We start from the raw sequence: 13,306 nt of genomic DNA, 5'->3' as shown, positions 1-13,306 counted from the left end.
GTGTGTGTCTAAACTGAAGCCGAACTTCTACTTTCATGATGCTTGTTTCAAACGAAACATGCTCCATTAGCATCAAATTAGGAAGTAAATTTTGCTTCCTGATTTAAAGCTAATTAAAACAAATTATACCTTTAAAAAGTTAAAACATTCAGACTTAAAAGCATACGAAGACATATTGAAAATGTCTAAATAGCGACAGTAATAATTTTTTGTAAAATTTAAATCGACAACAATTATTAACATAACTAGCTGCGTCGCCCGGCTTTGCATGGTCCAGTGACTCGTGTTCAACAATCAGGCTTGAACAAAAAAAAAATCGGTAAAATTTTGAGGTAGATTGTGGAAAAATAACCAAAAAGAAACATTTTAACTTCCCCGATTACAGGAAAAGCCTCAAAACAAAAGTCAGAATTTTATTTGTTCATATTCGAGAAAAAAATGGCAACAGAGATCTTTTTTTCTCAATGATTTTCTTCACGCTATAAATTTTAATAAAAGCATTGTTACGGAAAGTTGAGATGAAGCACTGAATAATAATTTGAATGGAGAAAAGCCTTTGAAAAGTAGGAATTTTATGCTGAAATCTAAGTGTCACAATCAATATAGTTTTTAATTGATATCTCCGTTAATTATTATCGGAAGATTATGTTAAATAGCCAAACATAAAGACGGGAAAATTAGGAATCTATCGATACCTGGTTCGATGGTCAGTTCATTGGCGTTCGGGAGAAGTAACTTGGACATACATACATACATACATACATAGGCACATACGTAGATACATACGCTCAGTTTTTAATTATATAAGATTAAAAATATTTTCAAAGCATAAATTTATCAAACAAGCAATATTGGTTGTTAGTGTTTGCTGGGAACGTATCACTTTCACACTCGAAAGCCTTGTGGAACTCTCCCCTTCATGCTCCCAACATTGTCCATTAAAAAAATAATAACTAAATATTTTTTTTAATGTTATTTATGAATTTATTTAGTTATTTTTTAACTTATTGAAAATGTTATTTAGCAATTGTATTTCCAAATGCAGACCAGTTACATTGATTAATCCGGAGAAATTATTCGATTAAAAGGGGTTTTCAACATGCGCCTCTCGGGAAATATTCGGTTCCGAAAGATTTTATTCCTATAAGCGGGGTATTTGTTTATGCGTTACCCGATTAATCGGGCTGACAGTATTTACAAACATAACACAAAAAACTATAGATGCACCTAATATTCGGTTGGTATTCGGAATACTTCATATTCGGCAGAGAAACCGAATATTCGGTTCGACCGAATACTTTAATGTTCGGCAACCGAATAGTAAACAAATTTACACATTTTAGAAATGGTAAACAAACGCATTTTTACACCATGAAAGAAAGTTACTATATAGTACCAGAGAAAATTGCTACTTACTAATACTGTCACGTTCAAAATAATTTTAATGTTAGAGAAAACACTCAGACGTTAAAGTGTTTTTTTTTTTTTTTTTTTCTGAAAGAACATGCTTAAAAACATAGGATCTGATCATTTTTTAAATAATTTGACAAAGTTTAATATTTTTAACAAATACTTTAATCGGTGCGCTTTCATTGTTTACGCTTCTGCCGATGACATCACAAATGATGAAATGCCATTCACTCTGTTGCCATTCACAGAGCAAAATATTTAATTCGCATCTTTACTCACGTGTATTGGCAACGATATGGTTGATAGCAAGCGTAGAGAGCAATATTTAATTCGCTTCTTGATTATCATAACGTGGAAACGCGGCAGAAAGATGCGGCAAAGTGCATCATTTGTGACGTCATAAAGACCACGCCTTGTTTTCAAAATGGGACATTTTTAAAAACTAATTAAAATATAAGTGTTTGGAAAATAAAAGTATTTCCTGGGGTCCATGTTTTTTTTTTTTTCTTATTCTATCAATTTCAGTGACTAAAAGTAGTACTTTTGACTGAAGGAAACAACCCCATTGTTCAGTTACTACGGAGATAAAACTAGCAAAAAATCACATGAATAAATTGTAATGATATTTTAATCAACTGGGGTTTTTATAAATGCAAGATTATTATTATTTCTAACATACCTTGTCACCACGATAATCAGTTATCAAATAATAGGCAAGAAAGAAAGAAATTGAAGTTGTGTAGAATTGCAGACATATAAACCAAATTAACCATTTATTATATTAATTTGCTTTTGCCTTTGGACGGATTTATTATGTTTTTTTTTTTTTTCAGATCAATAACTATATTTAATGTAGATAAATGTAGGATGTTAATGGTTGTGCGCTTACATTTCACAAAAGAAACAAACAGACGAACATTTTTCTATTTTGTATTGGCATAAAAGAAAATTACAATCATTACAGTTTAAAAAATTGAACCAAACAGTCGGTATTCGGCCGAATATTCGGTTTGACTTTGAACCGAATATTCAGATTCGGCAAAATATGGTATTCGGTGCATCTCTAAAAAGAACCGCCTATTGAAAGGTTTTTTTTTTCCACTTTCCCTCACAAAAACGAAATCCCAAATTTACGTAAGGCATCACTCTCAGTGTTGGGTAATAACATGATATGCGCACCACTCGCCTCCTGGCGGAATGTGGCTAGCAGGTGTTAAGAAAGGGAATACAAACACAGGTAGGTACGCGTAAAAACACGTGATGCTTGCAATGCTCATTTCAAGGTGAGTGTGATACGAACGTGAAGAGGCAAGGCACCTCGAAGATATTTTCTTCCACTTCAACTCCAGGATGTCTGCTAAATACCGAAGAAATGGAACAGGCAGGAAGATGTGATCGGCATATATTATTTTTGAATGTGCTAGTATTCAAAATAACGGTTTTATATTTTTCGCGATCGTCAGTTAACACGAGAACAAGATAATTTAATTCTTTTCCAATTGAAACCTTCAGAATTTTTGACTTTTAGAGTGTCTGACGATTTGAATTTAAAAAATAAATAAAAAAAAAATTTAAATGTCATGTTTTTGAAATTCAAATTGCTTTCTTTTCCTCATTTTATTCGATGCTAAATTTTTATTTAAAATACAAAGCAAAAAAAAAAAAAATAATAAGTTTGACAAAATTCTTGAAACGTACTTGAAATTTTAAATGCTTGAAATTCGCTAGTAAGCAGGAACCCAGGGCCAGGCTAAGTTTTATCTGGAGCTGGAGCTCTAAATTTCATCTGCTCCAGAGCTCCTCTTGTTTTGTAGGGTTTTTTTTTTTTCTACAAAATTTTTAGAAAATATTCAGTAGCGATAGACACTTTTAATTTAGAAACCACTTTTTTGTTAATAGAAAAATTTTATAACGGTCTTTTTTTTTTTCATTGAAACCATTTAAAGCAATCTTAAGCAATAATGCTGAAGTTTGGCGTGTGAGATATGGTGCTTATTTTTTTACAAAATGATAAAAAGGAAATTAAAAAAGACTATTGCTTCAGCAATAAATTTAAGGCATGCTCATATAATACAAAAAACAAAATATATTTAGTCGAGTGCTTATCCATTAAAAAAAACTGAAAAAAAACTAAACATTTTCGTTGAATCTATTTTGTGATTATTTTTTTATATTCCTTTTTATAATAAATACCGCAAATAAAAATATGAAACTCAAAAGCAAACGTAAATATGTAACAAAATTGCCACAGCCAAAACATAAACGGAGCCATAACTTATCTTCTAGAAACGGAGCTGGAGCATCAAAAAACTTTTCAGCTCCCGAACCCTACTTGTTGGAGAGTTTAAAATATCCCTATTCCCCTAATACATTGCTCGTTAATACACGTCTGAAAAACACACAACCTCCTCAGAAGCTCCAAATGCATTACGTTTAGCATACTCAAATCACGAAAATGAACAGGACGTTGTTATACGTCATAGGTCAAGGCACACGTCCTTTGCATACGGAAAACAAACAAGACGATTCCAAATTAAACCATTTCTAATCAAAGAGTCCAATTATTCTTTACGAAAATGCAATGGCCTTTTCTCAACCCTTCACAAGTGAATAGAATTCCACTGTTCCCGTTTGCTTAAGAATAACACACAAGTTAATAGGAACATGGAATGAAATGTCACCTTCAGCTGGCTTACGTCATCCGTAAGCTATGGATCATATGTCACGCGATCCAAAAAAAAAAAAAAAAGTATCAGTGTTTTGAACCAAAATTTTCAATGAAACAAAAAGAATAATGTTGGTGATTTTCGATGTAGAAGTTACTACAAAGGATTTCCTGTTTTTGAATATATGCGACATAGCATAAGTATGCATTCAGAGATCTCCAGAAATAATGACGATATCAAAGCAACATTCTTCTGCAGTTTCTCAAATGAGATAAATAAGACACAAATATTACCTTTTTTTATTACTCAGTCGGGTTAGGTATTTTCAAGAGCATGATACGTGACCTTATTCTTTATTTTTATTTCTAAACTAGCGGCAACCGCACGGATTTGCCCGTAGTAGAAAATTAAAAGGTCAATTGGTTCGCCTGTATGTTTACAAATAATAGATGATGAATTTCTCGCCAATTTGCTATGTTCATTTGCACGCCCATGTTACGGATCCACGTTATGATAATTTGGAAATTTACTCACTCAACGTTATGATAATTAGCTAAGTAAAATGTTCTTAAAATTGGAATATAAAAAGAACAAAATCGAATTTTTGAAAAATCGCTTCGATGTGCTCGCCCCTATGCTACGAACTAATTCTGTGCCAAATTTCATGAAAATCGGCCGAACAGTCTAGGCGCTATGCGCGTAAGAGACATACAGAGATCCAGAGACACAGCCTTTCAGCTTTACTATTAGTAAAGATCAATAAATTCACCACAAAAAGTATTTGTGTCTTTAACCAACATATTTCATAAAATCATGCCCGTGAAAACAACGCATTTTAGTGACTAATTAAGTAAAATTATTCTTATCCGCATGCCCCCCCCCCTACAGTTATACCCATTTTTATTAAAATACATTATGATATATTAAGAACATTAGATTTCGCTCAATTTAACGCGTCACCCTTCGTACCAACCAGTCCACGCTTACCATACTGGAAACCACTGCTTAAATTAAATGGATGTATCATCTTATCTGTAAATTTTCGAACGAATGATGTTTCCATCACGACACTACATTTTTATATAGGATACACAGACATATTTACAACATATTTACTTGCGCCAGGTGCGCCCCAATGGGAGGTTACTGCGACCTCCCAAAAAGATTCTTATTCGGCAAAATTTGTCTGACGATTCCATAAATTGAAAGAATGGGGTTGTTTCCTTCAATCAAAAGTATTACTTTTAGTCACTGAAATTGACAGAATGAGTTAACAAAAATAACATGGACCCAGAAAATACTTTCATTTTCCAACAGTTGTTTTTTAATTAATTTTTTAAAAGGTCCGATTTTGAAAACAAGGCGTGGTCTTTATGACGTCACAAATGATGCAATTTGGTGCATCTTTCTACCACGTTTCCACGTTGTAATAATCAAGAAGCGAATTAAATACTGCGCTCTAGGCTTGCTATCAACCATATCGTTGCCAGTACACGTGAGTAAAGATGCGAATTAAATATTTTTCTCCGTGAATGGCAACACTGAATGGCATTTCATCATTTGTGATGTCACACGACAGAAACGTAAACAATGAAAGTGCACCGGTTTAAATAATTTTTTTTAAATGTTTACTTGAACAAATTATTTAAAAAATGGTCAGATCCTATATTTTTAAGCATGCTCTTTCAGAAAAAAATACTTTTAAAATTTTGGAAACGACCCCATTGCGCTTTTTCTTTTATGCCTACCCTATAATAAACCATCTCACTAGATGTAGGTATGTGCTATGAGTGCATGATCGTATTTTATTATCGTATTGCTTTGAACTTTTGTCTTGATCTCTCCCTTCTTAATTTAGTCCTGCTTTCTGCACCAGACCTAGTCAATCTAATATACTTTGTGACTTAGATGTATTTGTTTGTAATGTAACGGCACCAGAAAAACATCAACACAACCACTAGTTATCCTTCCCTTTAAAAAAAAAATGTCCTTGTTTAAAATCCAAACAACAAACAACTGCTCTGAAAAGAAAGTTCACACCGACATGTTCAATAATTACCATTCATCTCAAACTTCATTCGCCATTCATGGCAGCTATCAATCATCAAGAAAAAAATTTAAATCCTAGCTGTGTTATCCTCTGATTTCATGGAAAATTCTTAGAAAACCGCAGAAAAGCAGACTGAGCTTGCAAAATGTATGACATACTCAGACAGAACGTGTTACAAACTTACTGCAATTACACCGAATAAATGTTCGTTTATCATTGAAACTTATGACTTTTTTTTAAAGCAGAAATCATATAAAAAAAAAAAAACATTTTCAGGAGTACATCGAGAGGGGGGGGAGGGTCGCCCCCAGTTCCGGCGCTACTGAGGGCCAAGTCTTGTAAGTTTGGTCGCCCGGCCCCCGGAGGCCAAATGGGAATGACGGTTTTATAGGAGGTCCCCTCCTCCCGAGGTCCAATAAGGCTGACACGGCCTTTCGTCGGCCCTCTCTTTTATTTTGAAGTCATATTACCAATCCAACTTAGTTTATACATATACATGTTGGTACTGTATGACCATGGGCGCCCATATGCAAAATTGCAAGGGGGGGGGGCTCAGATATTTTAACCATGGTTTAGCAGGATATTTTCCCCATGGAAACAGATTTCTGGACACATTAGAGTCATTAAAATTTGACATTTTTAGTAACTTATTCATTAATGGCTGGAGAAGAATGCTTTTACATTTCTGCAAAGAAAAGCCCCCCCTTGCCCCCCTATATGGGTGCCCTTGTGTATGACCCCCCCCCCCCCCTCCCAGGATAAATTGCTGACTGCACTAGGAGTAGTATCGCAGAATAAATCATTCGATTGCACGTCTCATGTCTTTTTCGGGTTCAACAAACAATTTTGACCTTCTAGTTCACTATATCAATACATCTTAGTAAGTAGAAAACAATTGAAATAGATTGTAATAAAAAAAAGGGATAAAACACGTAATCCTTTTGCTGGCTTTTTTGGCACAAAGGACCCTTTAGTTTTCATTTCAAATATACTTTTTGAAGAATAAAATGACAAATCGATAGAAAATATCTCGATTCAGGACACAATGCCAGCTGCGCATCTAATTTTGTAAGACTGAAAATAAATATTTTTGGAATTCAGAGTAGAAAAGGAAATGTTTAAATAAACTATAAAAAATCCATTAAACCATCATTTTGAAATCTACGTGATGCTTGAAAAACTGAAACGTTCTTTTAAGTACAAACAATTTACTTAAAAACTAGCTTCCAAATATCGAAAGGTTATTCGCTTTTCGCAGTTATTCCAGATGTGCACTCATGGGTTTAAAAAAAAAAAAAAAAAACGAATACTCTCAGTAACATTTAATTGAATCAAACAGCAATGCCCAGACCTAACAAAAAACATAATTATGATTAAAAAGCGAAGATGTTTTTTAAACACAGGCTTCAAAAACATTTCCCCTTCGTTTTTGAAGGTTTCGTAATTAAGGATAGAAAATGTTGGATTTCTCAGTAAGTTTTTTAAATGAAGAATACTTTAAGAATTTCTTTGGGAGGTTTAGCAAAAATTTAGCAACTTTTTTTTTCTTTAAGTTACTTATCAGCATAACTTTTATGTGTTTCAATGATGAAAAGCTTTCCTTTTTGTTCCTTTGTCTTAATAAGACAAAATATAAAAAACTTAATGTGATTTTTCAAAACTTGAACAGAAGTTTTCCCCATATGCTTAAGATTTCAATTATGATTTCCAAGCAATATTCTATGAAACGTTTTAATTAAATTAATCTTTTATATTGCCGATGCGAGACAACTTGCAAAAAGCTATGAGGTTTGTTAACTAAAAAAAGGGCAAGTTTCATCTAAGATTTAACCGATAAACCACCTAAGGGCATCGTTTTTCCCTTCTCTAAACAAATATCACAGAAATATATTACACGATCTCTATTTCAGACTAGGTCAGGTCATGCGTTATATTTGTTTTTTGTTTAGAAGTTAACTTTATTTATTGCAGAAAAGCGGTGACAGCGTGCTTGAAACTACCAAAGAAACCCAAATTTTGCGAAATGATGAAAATTTTGCTGAATGGAGCTCCAAATTTCGCCGAACAGAACTCCAAATTTTGCCGAATGATAATAATTTTGCCGAATAAGGATTTTTTTGGGGGGTCACAGTGGTCTTCCATCGGGGCGCCCCTGGATACTACTTAGAAAGAATATGTGAACTTAAAAGTTTTTGTTTTATTAATGATGAACATAAACACTTTACAGACTGCAAAGCTGAGATTTAAGTGTGGTTTTATAATAACATGACTAGTTTTCCAGCCTCAGTTATTTAAGCGGAAAACAATTTTGTTTTCATTGTTGTCAGTGCCAAAATAAGTGGAGGACAAGGAATGCCTTCCGAGCACTTAAATACTACTGTTATCAGGCAAAGACAGCATCTACAAATTTGAGTTCTTTAGAGATATTTGATGAAATACTTATTTTGATTTTTCACAAACATCAATAAAATATTGAAATTTGAAGGTTAAAAAAATGCTTTATTTTTAGCAGAAATTGTATAAAATGTTTGTACAATAAAACGGAATTGATGATAAATTAGAAAAATGCAAAATTTGTATTTACTGCCATTTACTGGCCTCTTTCTTCTACTTTGAAAAACTTTCGCAAAGGGCATTTGCAATGATTTAAAAAAGAAAGATTTAAGTTTTATCTATACATTTTACTTCAATTTTGTATCTGTCAATCGCTCTGAAATGTCAAACAACTGTAAATACCCAATAAGATAGGGGAAAAAAGGAGTGACTTAAAAAATGAGCAAAATGTTATGTGCAAACCCTTAAAGAGCAACAAAATGCTGATAAAAAAAATATTTCAAATAATCCAGGACTAAGGATGTCCACCCTTCCTCAAGAGCAATGGGAAACCTCCACATATCACGAAAGAGCCTAGAAAAATTCCTCTAAAAAAACACTGCCAAAAAATTTTATACTGCAGTCTGCCCCCATGCCATGACACCCCCCCCCCCCCCATTTGGCAACCCAGAATATGAATCAGCCCTTCGACTACTGTCTGGACAGATAAGTCGCACTAAGTGGTCAAAATTATTGGTTGGGATGATTATTTATAGTCTAACAAGTTCAATACACTAAAACAATTTAATTACTTTCTTTTTGCCAAAGAATTAAAATGTAATAATAATCTAATAATTATGTCACAAAAATTGGGCAAATAATTACTGTATCCTATTCACAAAAGTAATTCTTAACAATATGGACCTCCAATAAGTGACAGCAATCGTAGCAAATGTTTTCCCGTATTTCTTCACCAAAATTATATTGACTGAGAAATATGCTCTTAACTTTATGTTCTTGCATGTTAAGCAAAGTTTTTATATTTTACATGAATTACTAGCTTTTTGTCATTGCTTTTTCAATTTCTATACACTTTTCAATTCCTCAATCATCAATTATGAAAATACCTTGCCATTATGAATTTTTTCGCTCTAACTCTGTTCATGTTTTGCCATCCCCATGGCACTAGAGTTCCATATTAGGATGTAAAAGTTGGGTATCATTTGCCCTTAGTTTTTTTGTTTTTCTTACCAAAATGTTTAAATAATTTCAATTTTATTTTTAAATTAATTAAGTAGTTTTTAAGCAACGTTTTCTGCATCATATAGAAAGCTAATAAAAAAAGACAACCTTGCATAAAATTACTATCGTCAAATTGTGCTTACATACAAAGTTTAATCTCAAAAATGACTTGATGTTATATTGTGTTCGTCAAACTGAAATTTTTAGTTGCAAAATACTACTAACGGTTGCTTATTTTGAACCCTGCATGACACTTACAATGTAAAAAAATAGGACTTTAATCATTTACAGTTATATTTTTATGATTAGATGAATGAATAACTTCTAGATGAGGAACGACTCCTTCTCATGCCCTGCAGTAGTAATATTATCTTGAAAATAATATCATCAGTATCGTTTGATTGATTTCGAAAGAAGAATACAGATTTTATTTTATCAGCATATATTATTTTTTACTTATAATCAGAACGTTTATGATTTGGTTATAAAACATTTCCAACTTTAATAATCTTATTTCTTATTCAAAATTTTAATTAGAAAGTGCCTTTTGCTGGATCTGAAGAGCTATTTCATGAGAAAGAGCTCCTGCCCTTCTTTTAACTATATTATTCTGAATATTTATAACTTCAAAAAACCGATATAAAAAGACCTGCGGACTGTGGGGGGGGGGGATGACGGACTCCGGCTTTGACTCTCGAAATTTTAGAGCCCTCGACCCCAACTCCTTTATCACAAAATCAGGCCGACTCCAAGTGTAACTATGTAGCACTGGCAGAGCTGCGGACTTTAAGAGAAAATGAATGCCTCCAACTCTTGGAGTTTTAAAGCCTTTGACTCCCACTTTTACTTCTAAAAATTGTCGGCCTAAAATCAGTCCGACTCTGACTCCACAACCCTGGTTATAAATGAACAAGTTGGAGTCAGAGATTTTGCATCATAGATTTATGCCTTTATACAGATCATTTCAAAAATTGAAAAGAAATAATTAGAATATAGCAAGACACTATAATAAGTTTTAAATGAAACATTGGAGTTCAATTTATGCAATTTAATACATTATATCATACATAAATAAATGTTTCAAGATCAAAAGAAAGGGTAATATCCTGTACTTTGGTGAACTTCATGTTTTGTATAACATAGTTTTCATTTTGAAGGACAATGAGGTATATTTTTACTTTAATTACTAATTATCATTTAAAAACATTTAATTAAGGTGGAAGGATGAAAACTGTTTCAAAATTTAATATGCCAAAGAAATGTTGTGTTTTCAAAATAGAATACAGGGCTTGTTTTCTAACTGATTGCTTTCTTCTGAAAGTTGTACGTTATATAGAGATTCATGTTTTATAGGTTGTCGTTTAAAGGTATTATACTGAAAAAAAAGTTTTATATCAATTTCTATCTCGAGTTGATGACAAATAAAACAGCATAATACTAAATACTGAATTAATTTGAGAATAAAAACCACAAATGAAATACTTTTCCAAAAGAGATCCACTTAAAAGAAGGATTTTTATTTTCCCCTATGCCAGGGGTACGCAAACATTTCCGAATATTTTGCATGGCACCCTAATCTATCTCTTGTACATATCTGTTGAAAAACATTGATAAATTGAACACTTCAAGGCATCCATTGTCTTCGAAACCCCAGCCCTAAGCATTTCACCCTGCCCTGTTAAAATCACAAAAGACAATCATTTTTGAAATGTATTAACACAAGCCTGGCCTTAAAATGTAACTCCTTCACTTTCTTTGTTCACAAGAAAGGTGTGGAACAATATAACTACTCGGTTTTTTAACAATATTTGAAACCTAACATTAAAAAGATTTTCGTATTTAAAAAATAATGGCTATTGAAAAATTCTTGTTTCGTATAATAAAATGTAAATAAATAAAACAAATTAAAAAGCAACGTTTTTATTACAAAATTCTTATTAAAAATGCCCTTTCAATTGATTTAAAATGATTTTTTTTTAATCAGGAAGCACCCTGCTGCCCCTTTTATTTTTCTGGAGGGAACTATTTTTATTAATTAGAACATAACATGCTATTGAAACCATCAGAATGAAAAAAAATATTACCAAAAAGTATCTCAAAAAAGTTTTATGAATCAATATCAATATATTAGATTTTATTTTTGAAATTGTAATGTCTACTACATCACTGAGATAATCCTTAAAAACATGTCATCAATCTGTTCAATTTAAGTTTCATCATCATGAGTATAAAATTCCCTAAGCATAATTATCATGAAATTTAAATTGCATTGTTATGACACTAAAACAATTGTTGGATTCTTATGATTTAAACTTCATTAACCTTGAGACACTAAAATTTAATTAAAAAGTTTTGTTACGATGACTTGAAAAGCTTCAATTAGATAAATAATCTAAACCGAAGAGAAAAACTTCTTTCATAATCGACCAGGAATTTAAAATGAATTCAAGAATTGCATTGATTACACAATAAAAATGTAAATAAACCCCTTCTAACACTGTAACCTTCATTCACTAAAGACATTTCATAAATAAACAAAGTAGTTCCTTCAACTATTTTTTATAATGCATCTTTAATATAAAAACGATATAATTTCTTCGAAAATATCTTAAAAGAAAAAAATATCATTACGCAATATTTGAAATTATGAAATCACAATAATAGCTCCAGTTTGGGAGAGAAAAAACAAAACAAAAAATACATAAAATTAGAATCATTAAATGACACCGATTTCAGATGAATGGGGGAGTTTTGAAATTTATCAAATTCGTTAAAGGGCGTATTGCACTCAATATTAAAAAGTGATGGGGAAATTTCAACGCTGACTCACCTCGCCTGTTAAACGGCCGAACTCGAATAGCAACTTTGATTTTATCACTGGCCATTGCTATTACAATCCTTGCGTAAGGCCTTCAGTGATCATCAGACAGCATGAATAATCAGTTTTGTCCGGATCTTTGGAGTTTATTGTATCCGATGGTACCCACAAAAATACCGAAATATTCCCGTCATGTAACGTATGCACATCTAATGAGCGCGACATATTCCACTTCGCGCACTAAACTGGTGTTTGCGAATATTGAGTGGCATTGACAGCAGGTTTCTCTCGATCTGCCTTGCTGCATCGGGGTTGCCATTAAATTAGAAACCTGATCTGGCGACCGATGAGTGGCGTAAGTCGCCAAGTGTCCGATTCGGGAGATGATTGGCATTTGATACAAAATGAGAGCGAGGAGAGAGGAAGGGGATGCGAGATCAGGGATAATTTCATATCACAATCCCATTTTCTTTTCTTTACAAAAACCAATTAAAAAATAGAAAGGATCGAAATTTTCATTTTGTGCTCAAAAAACTTTTCATCTAGTAAAGCTCTCTTTCGCTAACTCTTTAAATAATGATGCCCAATCTACGGCCCGCGATCCAGTTGTGGTCCGTGAAGCAGATCCGTGTAACCCTTTGCTTCATTCAATGTTACGAATTGGATATATTTATTTTGAAACCTCGCAAAACAACAGATAGTCTGGATTCGGTCGAATGATTGTTGCAAATTTGAAACCAAACAGTTAGAAATTTGTTTTTAAACAACATAATATTAGAAAAAAAGCTTTTTGCGAAATTCTGTGAA

The 13,306-nt window shown here is 32.6% G+C and overlaps 1 protein-coding gene across 2 annotated transcripts in view; it reads right to left on the bottom strand.

Moving 5' to 3' along the window:
- LOC129221132 (kinesin-like protein KIF13A) overlaps positions 1 to 12,766 on the bottom strand; it is a 209,222-nt gene extending 196,456 nt beyond the window's left edge. For both annotated transcript variants that reach the window (XM_054855576.1, XM_054855577.1), the window contains exon 1: positions 12,512 to 12,766. In XM_054855576.1, coding sequence (XP_054711551.1) covers positions 12,512 to 12,566 — 55 coding nt within the window. In that variant the 5' untranslated portion in view covers positions 12,567 to 12,766. The remainder of the gene's footprint in view (positions 1 to 12,511) is intronic.
- Between the last annotated feature and the right edge of the window lie 540 nt (positions 12,767 to 13,306).

This window comes from Uloborus diversus, chromosome 4 (assembly GCF_026930045.1).
Source record: "Uloborus diversus isolate 005 chromosome 4, Udiv.v.3.1, whole genome shotgun sequence".
Classification (NCBI taxonomy): Eukaryota; Metazoa; Arthropoda; class Arachnida; order Araneae; family Uloboridae; genus Uloborus; species Uloborus diversus.
This window is presented reverse-complemented; position numbering and strand designations above follow the sequence as displayed.